At 53.9% G+C, this 15,450-nt stretch overlaps 2 protein-coding genes across 2 annotated transcripts in view; one reads left to right on the top strand and one right to left on the bottom strand.

The window, feature by feature from the left end:
- Positions 1-252, top strand: part of LOC122548040 (disks large homolog 1-like) — a 501,907-nt gene extending 501,655 nt beyond the window's left edge. Inside the window, exon 14 of the mRNA XM_087982835.1 lies at positions 67-252. Within this exon, the coding sequence (XP_087838961.1) occupies positions 67-252 (186 nt within the window). The remainder of the gene's footprint in view (positions 1-66) is intronic.
- Positions 253-1,322: 1,070 nt separating this feature from the next.
- Positions 1,323-15,450, bottom strand: part of dnah2 (dynein, axonemal, heavy chain 2) — a 380,569-nt gene continuing 366,441 nt past the window's right edge. Inside the window, exons 72-73 of the mRNA XM_087982834.1 lie at positions 1,968-2,101; positions 1,323-1,578 (exon numbers count right to left, since the gene is read on the bottom strand). Of these exons, the coding sequence (XP_087838960.1) occupies positions 1,323-1,578; positions 1,968-2,101 (390 nt within the window). The remainder of the gene's footprint in view (positions 1,579-1,967; positions 2,102-15,450) is intronic.

Raw genomic sequence — 15,450 nt, 5'->3', positions numbered from 1 at the left:
TCTCTCTCTCTCTTTGTGCACTGCAGCTGCCAGGCCTGCTGAGTCTTGTAGGGTTTTCTGTTTTAGCCTTGTATTATAAAACCCATCAGCATAGTCTACCCACGTGAGACGTGGACTATATCATGTCAAGAAGCTCAAGTGGCCTTGAGAAGCAGCTGGAGATTGGACAGAACTACAGAGGCTGAGGGCTCACTCAATCTCCCCCCCCCCCGAGACAGTCACAACTGCGATGAGATGGTCACCTCGCCATAAAGTCTGACACTCAAAGCAAATCTTGTCAGAAAGTGACAGCCTGTGGCATTCTATCGTGATGGTCAAAAGAAAATGCTACAAGGACTCTCTGCAAACGTAACTTAGGAATTGACATGTTGGCTTTGGGTGCTGGGAGAAGTTCAGTCAGGATCACTGCCTGTGGTGCAACCCAAATTAAACAAAAGTTGAGTGGCCCCTTTGAAAATCATGTCAGACAGAGTGACACGTCGAGGAAATCTTCATCCATAATTTACCCAAAACGTCATGTCACGTCCTGTCCTATTGACAGCAGCACCTTTCAGAAACAGACTGGTCTCACTGGTCACATAGATACCCAGTGGAACCCAAGCAGCTGGACACCGGATAGGAACACCTTCCCCTCAAAGGGTACACAAGAAGCCATGGAGTAAACCATCGAGCTGTCCTAATGATACAACATATCACACAGAGAGCCGAGGGAGAGCTTTCTGAAAGCCTCATCCATCTCTATGTTAGCTCCAGAGCTGAGTGTCTGAAAACGGGGCAGAAAGTCAAGGGTAGGCTGAGAGAGAAAGGAAGAGAAGGAGAAAAGGACAGGGATACTTTCAAATCTGGCATATCTTTCAGCTCACTGTGTTTGTGTTGATATTTATCTGGGAGAAAGTGAGGTCTGCAGATGCTGGAGATCAAAGTTGAAACTTTATTGCTGGAACAGCACAGCAGGTCAGGCAGCATCCAGGGAACAGGGGATTCGACGTTTCGGGCACAGGCCCTTCTTCAGGAATATTTATCTTTCAGTCAAGATTCCTTCAAGCCTCTCTTTATACCCCCTTTCAGAATATCCTTCCTGCACCCCCCCCCCCCCACCTTTCAATGTTTTCATACCATTCACCTTGACCATTCCGTGTGACGGTGAGTTTCACTGCTCTCTGGCTAAAGAGGTTTCTCCTGAACTCCCACTTGGATTGATCAATGAGTGTCTTGTACTGATAGCCTTCAAGTTTAACAGGCAGCCAGGAGGAGTCTGTATCTACCATCTCGGTTCACACCATTCTGTACTCATTTCACGTGGAAATGCATCTGCTAAGGACTTAAGCAGGCTTTTGCAATAAAAAGTTTACATTAGACCCAGAAAGGTGAAGGTTAACTGTGCCCTTTCCGATGTGAGTCGGGTTGAGTTTGGTGAATGTGTGTGTACGAACCTCTCGAGCTGAGTCGATTTTCACTTCCGTGGTCTCACTGCTCTCGATCTGCTCTGCAACCTCAGTGGCAGTCACCTTCGAGGTCTGCAGTGTGTTCACAAGTTGCACATCATCAAGGAGTGAGCCCGTTGCCTCATTCAACAGCCTGGAGAGAACAGGAAACAAGGACCCTCAGCCTGAAATTCAGCACCTGGGCAGAGCGTCCACCTCACAACGTGAGGTTCAGGATCGAGAGAAGTGGGACATCTTCCCCCTACCTCCCACACCCACCCTCCTCCATCACCACCACAATTACCATCACCCATCCTATCCTTCGAAGCAGTTTACTGTTGAGCTAGCATCAGCCTGGGAAGGACAGCACCCATGAACTGGTTCCGCCTTCGATCAGCAGAGCGAGCCTCTAACTGGTCTCCCTCCCAGTCAGCCCAATTGTCTGGTTGCAACTCTCCATTCAGTGACCAGCATCCCCTGGGGCAACTCAATCTGATGAACTCCTTCACGTTTGCCATTGCAGGATCAGACTGAACCTCTTACCTGAGAATTTCGTCCTCCAGTTCTTTGAGTTTCTTCTTGCCAGCTGCAATGTTCATCACCAGCGAATCTTTCTGCTCCTCGAGTTCAGGCCGTTCTTTCCTCACCACGTTTCCGAGTAACTGTGCTTCAAGGCCCTGGAGCAGGGGTGGGGCAGAACGCCAGAGAAAAGCATCATACCCCACCATTCCACAGACACTGGGACATACCCCACCATTCCACAGACACTGGGACATACCCCACCATCCCACAGACACTGGGACATACCCCACCATTCCACAGACACTGGGACATACCCCACCATTCCACAGACACTGGGTCATACCCCACCATTCCACAGACACTGGGACATACCCCACCATTCCACAGACACTGGGTCATACCCCACCATTCCACAGACACTGGGACATACCCCACCATTCCACAGACACTGGGCCATACCCCACCATTCCACAGACACTGGGACATACCCCACCATTCCACAGACACTGGGTCATACCCCACCATTCCACAGACACTGGGCCATACCCCACCATTCCACAGACACTGGGACATACCCCACCATTCCACAGACACTGGGACATACCCCACCATTCCACAGACACTGGGCCATAACCCACCATTCCACAGACACTGGGACATACCCCACCATTCCACAGACACTGGGCCATACCCCACCATTCCACAGACACTGGGACATACCCCACCATTCCACAGACACTGGGACATACCCCACCATTCCACAGACACTGGGACATACCCCACCATTCCACAGACACTGGGACATACCCCACCATTCCACAGACAGGGGGTCATACCCCACCATTCCACAGACACTGGGACATACCCCACCATTCCACAGACACTGGGACATACCCCACCATTCCACAGACACTGGGACATACCCCACCATTCCACAGACACTGGGACATACCCCACCATTCCACAGACAGGGGGTCATACCCCACCATTCCACAGACACTGGGACATACCCCACCATTCCACAGACACTGGGTCATACCCCACCATTCCACAGACACTGGGACATACCCCACCATTCCACAGACACTGGGCCATAACCCACCATTCCACAGACACTGGGACATACCCCACCATTCCACAGACACTGGGCCATACCCCACCATTCCACAGACACTGGGACATACCCCACCATTCCACAGACAGTGGGTCATACCCCACCATTCCACAGACACTGGGACATACCCCACCATTCCACAGACACTGGGTCATACCCCACCATTCCACAGACACTGGGACATACCCCACCATTCCACAGACACTGGGCCATAACCCACCATTCCACAGACACTGGGACATACCCCACCATTCCACAGACACTGGGACATACCCCACCATTCCACAGACACTGGGCCATAACCCACCATTCCACAGACACTGGGACATACCCCACCATTCCACAGACACTGGGCCATACCCCACCATTCCACAGACACTGGGCCATACCCCACCATTCCACAGACACTGGGACATACCCCACCATTCCACAGACAGGGGGTCATACCCCACCATTCCACAGACACTGGGCCATAACCCACCATTCCACAGACACTGGGCCATACCCCACCATTCCACAGACACTGGGTCATACCCCACCATTCCACAGACACTGGGACATAGCTCACCATTCCACAGACACTGGGACATACCCCACCATTCCACAGACACTGGGACATACCCCACCATTCCACAGACACTGGGACATACCCCACCATTCCACAGACACTGGGTCATACCCCACCATTCCACAGACACTGGGTCATACCCCACCATTCCACAGACACTGGGCCATACCCCACCATTCCACAGACACTGGGTCATACCCCACCATTCCACAGACACTGGGACATACCCCACCATTCCACAGTCACTGGGACATATCCCACCATTCCACAGTCACTGGGACATATCCCACCATTCCACAGTCACTGGGACATACCACACCATTCCACAGTCACTGGGTCATACCCCACCATTCCACAGACACTGGGACATACCCCACCATTCCACAGTCACTGGGACATACCACACCATTCCACAGACACTGGGACATACCCCACCATTCCACAGTCACTGGGACATACCACACCATTCCACAGTCACTGGGTCATACCCCACCATTCCACAGACACTGGGACATACCCCACCATTCCACAGTCACTGGGACATACCACACCATTCCACAGTCACTGGGACATACCCCACCATTCCACAGTCACTGGGACATACCCCACCATTCCACAGACACTGGGACATACCCCACCATTCCACAGACACTGGGTCATACCCCACCATTCCACAGACACTGGGACATACCCCACCATTCCACAGACACTGGGTCATACCCCACCATTCCACAGACACTGGGCCATACCTCACCATTCCACAGACACTGGGTCATACACCACCATTCCACAGACACTGGGACATACCCCACCATTCCACAGACACTGGGACATACCACACCATTCCACAGACACTGGGCCATATCCCACCATTCCACAGACACTGGGACATACCCCACCATTCCACAGACACTGGGACATACCCCACCATTCCACAGACACTGGGTCATACACCACCATTCCACAGACACTGGGACAAACCCCACCATTCCACAGACACTGGGTCATACACCACCATTCCACAGACACTGGGACATACACCACCATTCCACAGACACTGGGACATACCCCACCATTCCACAGACACTGGGACATATCCCACCATTCCACAGACACTGGGACAAACCCCACCATTCCACAGACACTGGGTCATACACCACCATTCCACAGACACTGGGTCATACACCACCATTCCACAGACACTGGGACAAACCCCACCATTACACAGACACTGGGTCATACACCACCATTCCACAGACACTGGGTCATACACCACCATTCCACAGACACTGGGACATACACCACCATTCCACAGACACTGGGACATACACCACCATTCCACAGACACTGGGACATACCCCACCATTCCACAGACACTGGGACATATCCCATCATTCCACAGACACTGGGACATACCCCACCATTCCACAGACACTGGGTCATACCCCACCATTCCACAGACACTGGGACATACCCCACCATTCCACAGACACTGGGACATATCCCACCATTCCACAGACACTGGGACATATCCCACCATTCCACAGACACTGGGACATATCCCGCCATTCCACAGACACTGGGACATACCCCACCATTCCACAGACACTGGGACAAACCCCACCATTCCACAGACACTGGGTCATACACCACCATTCCACAGACACTGGGACATACCCCACCATTCCACAGACACTGGGACATACCCCACCATTCCACAGACACTGGGTCATACACCACCATTCCACAGACACTGGGACATACCCCACCATTCCACAGACACTGGGACATATCCCACCATTCCACAGACACTGGGACATATCCCGCCATTCCACAGACACTGGGAAATACCCCACCATTCCACAGACACTGGGACAAACCCCACCATTCCACAGTCACTGGGACATACCCCACCATTCCACAGACACTGGGACATACCCCACCATTCCACAGACACTGGGTCATACACCACCATTCCACAGACACTGGGTCATACACCACCATTCCACAGACACTGGGACATACCCCACCATTCCACAGACACTGGGACATATCCCACCATTCCACAGACACTGGGACATATCCCACCATTCCACAGACACTGGGACATACCCCACCATTCCACAGTCACTGGGACATATCCCACCATTCCACAGACACTGTCACATACCCCACCATTCCACAGTCACTGGGACATATCCCACCATTCCACAGACACTGGGACATACCCCACCATTCCACAGACACTGGGACATATCCCACCATTCCACAGACACTGGGACATACCCCACCATTCCACAGACACTGGGACAAACCCCACCATTCCACAGTCACTGGGACATACCCCACCATTCCACAGACACTGGGACATACCCCACCATTCCACAGACACTGGGACATACCCCACCATTCCACAGTCACTGGGACATACCCCACCATTCCACAGACACTGGGACATGCCTCACCATTCCACAGACACTGGGACAAACCCCACCATTCCACAGTCACTGGGACATACCCCACCATTCCACAGACACTGGGACATACCCCACCATTCCACAGACACTGGGACATACCCCACCATTCCACAGACACTGGGTCATACCCCACCATTCCACAGACACTGGGACATGCCCCACCATTCCACAGTCACTGGGACATGCCCCACCATTCCACAGACACTGGGACATGCCCCACCATTCCACAGTCACTGGGACATACCCCACCATTCCACAGTCACTGGGACATACCCCACCATTCCACAGACACTGGGACATGCCCCACCATTCCACAGACACTGGGACATACCCCACCATTCCACAGACACTGGGACATACCCCACCATTCCACAGACACTGGGACATATCCCACCATTCCACAGACACTGGGACATACCCCACCATTCCACAGACACTGGGACATACCCCACCATTCCACAGACAGGGGGTCATACCCCACCATTCCACAGACACTGGGACATACCCCACCATTCCACAGACACTGGGACATACCCCACCATTCCACAGACACTGGGACATACCCCACCATTCCACAGACACTGGGCCATAACCCACCATTCCACAGACACTGGGACATACCCCACCATTCCACAGACACTGGGCCATACCCCACCATTCCACAGACACTGGGACATACCCCACCATTCCACAGACACTGGGACATACCCCACCATTCCACAGACACTGGGCCATACCCCACCATTCCACAGACACTGGGCCATACCCCACCATTCCACAGACACTGGGACATACCCCACCATTCCACAGACAGGGGGTCATACCCCACCATTCCACAGACACTGGGCCATAACCCACCATTCCACAGACACTGGGCCATACCCCACCATTCCACAGACACTGGGTCATACCCCACCATTCCACAGACACTGGGACATAGCTCACCATTCCACAGACACTGGGACATACCCCACCATTCCACAGACACTGGGACATACCCCACCATTCCACAGACACTGGGTCATACCCCACCATTCCACAGACACTGGGTCATACCCCACCATTCCACAGACACTGGGCCATACCCCACCATTCCACAGACACTGGGTCATACCCCACCATTCCACAGACACTGGGACATACCCCACCATTCCACAGTCACTGGGACATATCCCACCATTCCACAGTCACTGGGACATACCACACCATTCCACAGTCACTGGGTCATACCCCACCATTCCACAGACACTGGGACATACCCCACCATTCCACAGTCACTGGGACATACCACACCATTCCACAGACACTGGGACATACCCCACCATTCCACAGTCACTGGGACATACCACACCATTCCACAGTCACTGGGTCATACCCCACCATTCCACAGACACTGGGACATACCCCACCATTCCACAGTCACTGGGACATACCACACCATTCCACAGTCACTGGGACATACCCCACCATTCCACAGTCACTGGGACATACCCCACCATTCCACAGACACTGGGACATACCCCACCATTCCACAGACACTGGGTCATACCCCACCATTCCACAGACACTGGGACATACCCCACCATTCCACAGACACTGGGTCATACCCCACCATTCCACAGACACTGGGCCATACCCCACCATTCCACAGACACTGGGTCATACACCACCATTCCACAGACACTGGGACATACCCCACCATTCCACAGACACTGGGACATACCACACCATTCCACAGACACTGGGCCATATCCCACCATTCCACAGACACTGGGACATACCCCACCATTCCACAGACACTGGAACATACCCCACCATTCCACAGACACTGGGTCATACACCACCATTCCACAGACACTGGGACAAACCCCACCATTCCACAGACACTGGGTCATACACCACCATTCCACAGACACTGGGACATACACCACCATTCCACAGACACTGGGACATACCCCACCATTCCACAGACACTGGGACATATCCCACCATTCCACAGACACTGGGACAAACCCCACCATTCCACAGACACTGGGTCATACACCACCATTCCACAGACACTGGGTCATACACCACCATTCCACAGACACTGGGACAAACCCCACCATTACACAGACACTGGGTCATACACCACCATTCCACAGACACTGGGTCATACACCACCATTCCACAGACACTGGGACATACACCACCATTCCACAGACACTGGGACATACACCACCATTCCACAGACACTGGGACATACCCCACCATTCCACAGACACTGGGACATATCCCATCATTCCACAGACACTGGGACATACCCCACCATTCCACAGACACTGGGTCATACCCCACCATTCCACAGACACTGGGACATACCCCACCATTCCACAGACACTGGGACATATCCCACCATTCCACAGACACTGGGACATATCCCACCATTCCACAGACACTGGGACATATCCCGCCATTCCACAGACACTGGGACATACCCCACCATTCCACAGACACTGGGACAAACCCCACCATTCCACAGACACTGGGTCATACACCACCATTCCACAGACACTGGGACATACCCCACCATTCCACAGACACTGGGACATACCCCACCATTCCACAGACACTGGGTCATACACCACCATTCCACAGACACTGGGACATACCCCACCATTCCACAGACACTGGGACATATCCCACCATTCCACAGACACTGGGACATATCCCACCATTCCACAGACACTGGGACATATCCCGCCATTCCACAGACACTGGGACATACCCCACCATTCCACAGACACTGGGACAAACCCCACCATTCCACAGTCACTGGGACATACCCCACCATTCCACAGACACTGGGACATACCCCACCATTCCACAGACACTGGGTCATACACCACCATTCCACAGACACTGGGTCATACACCACCATTCCACAGACACTGGGACATACCCCACCATTCCATAGACACTGGGACATATCCCACCATTCCACAGACACTGGGACATATCCCACCATTCCACAGACACTGGGACATACCCCACCATTCCACAGTCACTGGGACATATCCCACCATTCCACAGACACTGTCACATACCCCACCATTCCACAGTCACTGGGACATATCCCACCATTCCACAGACACTGGGACATACCCCACCATTCCACAGACACTGGGACATATCCCACCATTCCACAGACACTGGGACATACCCCACCATTCCACAGACACTGGGACAAACCCCACCATTCCACAGTCACTGGGACATACCCCACCATTCCACAGACACTGGGACATACCCCACCATTCCACAGACACTGGGACATACCCCACCATTCCACAGTCACTGGGACATACCCCACCATTCCACAGACACTGGGACATGCCTCACCATTCCACAGACACTGGGACAAACCCCACCATTCCACAGTCACTGGGACATACCCCACCATTCCACAGACACTGGGACATACCCCACCATTCCACAGACACTGGGACATACCCCACCATTCCACAGACACTGGGTCATACCCCACCATTCCACAGACACTGGGACATGCCCCACCATTCCACAGTCACTGGGACATGCCCCACCATTCCACAGACACTGGGACATGCCCCACCATTCCACAGTCACTGGGACATACCCCACCATTCCACAGTCACTGGGACATACCCCACCATTCCACAGACACTGGGACATGCCCCACCATTCCACAGACACTGGGACATACCCCACCATTCCACAGACACTGGGACATACCCCACCATTCCACAGACACTGGGACATACCCCACCATTCCACAGACAGGGGGTCATACCCCACCATTCCACAGACACTGGGTCATACCCCACCATTCCACAGACACTGGGACATACCCCACCATTCCACAGACACTGGGACATACCCCACCATTCCACAGACAGGGGGTCATACCCCACCATTCCACAGACACTGGGCCATAACCCACCATTCCACAGACACTGGGCCATACCCCACCATTCCACAGACACTGGGTCATACCCCACCATTCCACAGACACTGGGTCATACCCCACCATTCCACAGACACTGGGACATACCCCACCATTCCACAGACACTGGGCCATACCCCACCATTCCACAGACACTGGGACATACCCCACCATTCCACAGACACTGGGCCATACCCCACCATTCCACAGACACTGGGACATACCCCACCATTCCACAGACACTGGGACATACCCCACCATTCCACAGACACTGGGCCATACCGCACCATTCCACAGACACTGGGCCATACCCCACCATTCCACAGACACTGGGACATACCCCACCATTCCACAGACAGGGGGTCATACCCCACCATTCCACAGACACTGGGCCATAACCCACCATTCCACAGACACTGGGCCATACCCCACCATTCCACAGACACTGGGTCATACCCCACCATTCCACAGACACTGGGACATAGCTCACCATTCCACAGACACTGGGACATACCCCACCATTCCACAGACACTGGGACATACCCCACCATTCCACAGACACTGGGTCATACCCCACCATTCCACAGACACTGGGTCATACCCCACCATTCCACAGACACTGGGCCATACCCCACCATTCCACAGACACTGGGTCATACCCCACCATTCCACAGACACTGGGACATACCCCACCATTCCACAGTCACTGGGACATATCCCACCATTCCACAGTCACTGGGACATACCACACCATTCCACAGTCACTGGGTCATACCCCACCATTCCACAGACACTGGGACATACCCCACCATTCCACAGTCACTGGAACATACCACACCATTCCACAGACACTGGGACATACCCCACCATTCCACAGTCACTGGGACATACCACACCATTCCACAGTCACTGGGTCATACCCCACCATTCCACAGACACTGGGACATACCCCACCATTCCACAGTCACTGGGACATACCACACCATTCCACAGTCACTGGGACATACCCCACCATTCCACAGTCACTGGGACATACCCCACCATTCCACAGACACTGGGACATACCCCACCATTCCACAGACACTGGGTCATACCCCACCATTCCACAGACACTGGGACATACCCCACCATTCCACAGACACTGGGTCATACCCCACCATTCCACAGACACTGGGCCATACCCCACCATTCCACAGACACTGGGTCATACACCACCATTCCACAGACACTGGGACATACCCCACCATTCCACAGACACTGGGACATACCACACCATTCCACAGACACTGGGCCATATCCCACCATTCCACAGACACTGGGACATACCCCACCATTCCACAGACACTGGGACATACCCCACCATTCCACAGACACTGGGTCATACACCACCATTCCACAGACACTGGGACAAACCCCACCATTCCACAGACACTGGGTCATACACCACCATTCCACAGACACTGGGACATACACCACCATTCCACAGACACTGGGACATACCCCACCATTCCACAGACACTGGGACATATCCCACCATTCCACAGACACTGGGACAAACCCCACCATTCCACAGACACTGGGTCATACACCACCATTCCACAGACACTGGGTCATACACCACCATTCCACAGACACTGGGACAAACCCCACCATTACACAGACACTGGGTCATACACCACCATTCCACAGACACTGGGTCATACACCACCATTCCACAGACACTGGGACATACACCACCATTCCACAGACACTGGGACATACACCACCATTCCACAGACACTGGGACATACCCCACCATTCCACAGACACTGGGACATATCCCATCATTCCACAGACACTGGGACATACCCCACCATTCCACAGACACTGGGTCATACCCCACCATTCCACAGACACTGGGACATACCCCACCATTCCACAGACACTGGGACATATCCCACCATTCCACAGACACTGGGACATATCCCACCATTCCACAGACACTGGGACATATCCCGCCATTCCACAGACACTGGGACATACCCCACCATTCCACAGACACTGGGACAAACCCCACCATTCCACAGACACTGGGTCATACACCACCATTCCACAGACACTGGGACATACCCCACCATTCCACAGACACTGGGACATACCCCACCATTCCACAGACACTGGGTCATACACCACCATTCCACAGACACTGGGACATACCCCACCATTCCACAGACACTGGGACATATCCCACCATTCCACAGACACTGGGACATATCCCACCATTCCACAGACACTGGGACATATCCCGCCATTCCACAGACACTGGGACATACCCCACCATTCCACAGACACTGGGACAAACCCCACCATTCCACAGTCACTGGGACATACCCCACCATTCCACAGACACTGGGACATACCCCACCATTCCACAGACACTGGGTCATACACCACCATTCCACAGACACTGGGTCATACACCACCATTCCACAGACACTGGGACATACCCCACCATTCCATAGACACTGGGACATATCCCACCATTCCACAGACACTGGGACATATCCCACCATTCCACAGACACTGGGACATACCCCACCATTCCACAGTCACTGGGACATATCCCACCATTCCACAGACACTGTCACATACCCCACCATTCCACAGTCACTGGGACATATCCCACCATTCCACAGACACTGGGACATACCCCACCATTCCACAGACACTGGGACATATCCCACCATTCCACAGACACTGGGACATACCCCACCATTCCACAGACACTGGGACAAACCCCACCATTCCACAGTCACTGGGACATACCCCACCATTCCACAGACACTGGGACATACCCCACCATTCCACAGACACTGGGACATACCCCACCATTCCACAGTCACTGGGACATACCCCACCATTCCACAGACACTGGGACATGCCTCACCATTCCACAGACACTGGGACAAACCCCACCATTCCACAGTCACTGGGACATACCCCACCATTCCACAGACACTGGGACATACCCCACCATTCCACAGACACTGGGACATACCCCACCATTCCACAGACACTGGGTCATACCCCACCATTCCACAGACACTGGGACATGCCCCACCATTCCACAGTCACTGGGACATGCCCCACCATTCCACAGACACTGGGACATGCCCCACCATTCCACAGTCACTGGGACATACCCCACCATTCCACAGTCACTGGGACATACCCCACCATTCCACAGACACTGGGACATGCCCCACCATTCCACAGACACTGGGACATACCCCACCATTCCACAGACACTGGGACATACCCCACCATTCCACAGACACTGGGACATACCCCACCATTCCACAGACAGGGGGTCATACCCCACCATTCCACAGACACTGGGTCATACCCCACCATTCCACAGACACTGGGACATACCCCACCATTCCACAGACACTGGGACATACCCCACCATTCCACAGACAGGGGGTCATACCCCACCATTCCACAGACACTGGGCCATAACCCACCATTCCACAGACACTGGGCCATACCCCACCATTCCACAGACACTGGGTCATACCCCACCATTCCACAGACACTGGGACATACCCCACCATTCCACAGACACTGGGCCATACCCCACCATTCCACAGACACTGGGCCATACCCCACCATTCCACAGACACTGGGACATACCCCACCATTCCACAGACACTGTCACATACCCCACCATTCCACAGACACTGGGCCATACCCCACCATTCCACTGACACTGGGCCATACCCCACCATTCCACAGACACTGGGACATACCCCACCATTCCACAGACACTGGGCCATATCCCACCATTCCACAGACACTGGGCCATACCCCACCATTCCACAGACACTGGGACATACCCCACCATTCCACAGACACTGGGCCATACCCCACCATTCCACTGACACTGGGCCATACCCCACCATTCCACAGACACTGGGTCATAGCCCACCATTCCACAGACACTGGGACATACCCCACCATTCCACTGACACTGGGCCATACCCCACCATTCCACAGACACTGGGCCATACCCCGCCATTCCACAGACACTGGGACATACCCCACCATTCCACAGACACTGGGTCATACCCCACCATTCCACAGATACTGGGACATACCCCACCATTCCACAGACACTGGGACATACCACACCATTCCACAGACACTGGGCCATACCCCACCATTCCACAGACACTGGGCCATACCCCGCCATTCCACAGACACTGGGCCATACACCACCATTCCACAGACACTGGGCCATACCCCACCATTCCACAGACACTGGGACGTACCCCACCATTCCACAGACACTGGGTCATACCACACCATTCCACAGACACTGGGTCATACCACACCATTCCACAGACACTGGGTCATACAACACCATTCCACAGTCACTAGGACATACCCCACCATTCCACAGTCACTGGGACATACCCCACCATTCCACAGTCACTGGGACATACCCCACCATTCCACAGTCACTGGGACATACCCCACCATTCCACAGTCACTGGGACATACCCCACCATTCCACAGACACTGGGTCATACCACACCATTCCACAGTCACTGGGACATACCCCACCATTCCACAGTCACTGGGACATACCCCACCATTCCACAGTCACTGGGACATACCCCACCATTCCACAGACACTGGGTCATACCACACCATTCCACAGTCACTGGGACATACCCCACCATTCCACAGTCACTGGGACATACCCCACCATTCCACAGACACTGGGACATATCCCACCATTCCACAGACACTGGAACATACCCCACCATTCCACAGACACTGGGACATACCCCACCATTCCACAGTCACTGGGACATACCCCACCATTCCACAGACACTGGAACATACCCCACCATTCCACAGTCACTGGGACATACCCCACCATTCCACAGACACTGGAACATACCCCACCATTCCACAGACACTGGGACATACCCCACCATTCCACAGTCACTGGGACATACCCCACCATTCCACAGACACTGGAACATACCCCACCATTCCACAGACACTGGGACATACCCCACCATTCCACAGACACTGGGCCATACCCCACCATTCCACAGACACTGGGTCATACCCCACCATTCCACAGACACTGGGTCATACCACACCATTCCACAGTCACTGGGACATACCCCACCATTCCACAGTCACTGGGACATACCCCACCATTCCACAGACACTGGGCCATACCCCACCATTCCACAGACACTGGGTCATACCCCACCATTCCACAGACACTGGGTCATACCACACCATTCCACCGTCACATGGAAAATACCACACCATTCCACAGACACTGGGTCATACCCCACCATTCCACAGACACTGGG

This window comes from Chiloscyllium plagiosum, unplaced genomic scaffold, assembly GCF_037043375.1.
Source record: "Chiloscyllium plagiosum isolate Xiang-an unplaced genomic scaffold, Cpla_swu_hap1 HiC_scaffold_44, whole genome shotgun sequence".
Lineage (NCBI taxonomy): Eukaryota > Metazoa > Chordata > Chondrichthyes > Orectolobiformes > Hemiscylliidae > Chiloscyllium > Chiloscyllium plagiosum.
The sequence above is the reverse complement of the archived record's forward strand: the minus strand, read 5'-3'. Positions and strand labels throughout refer to the sequence as shown.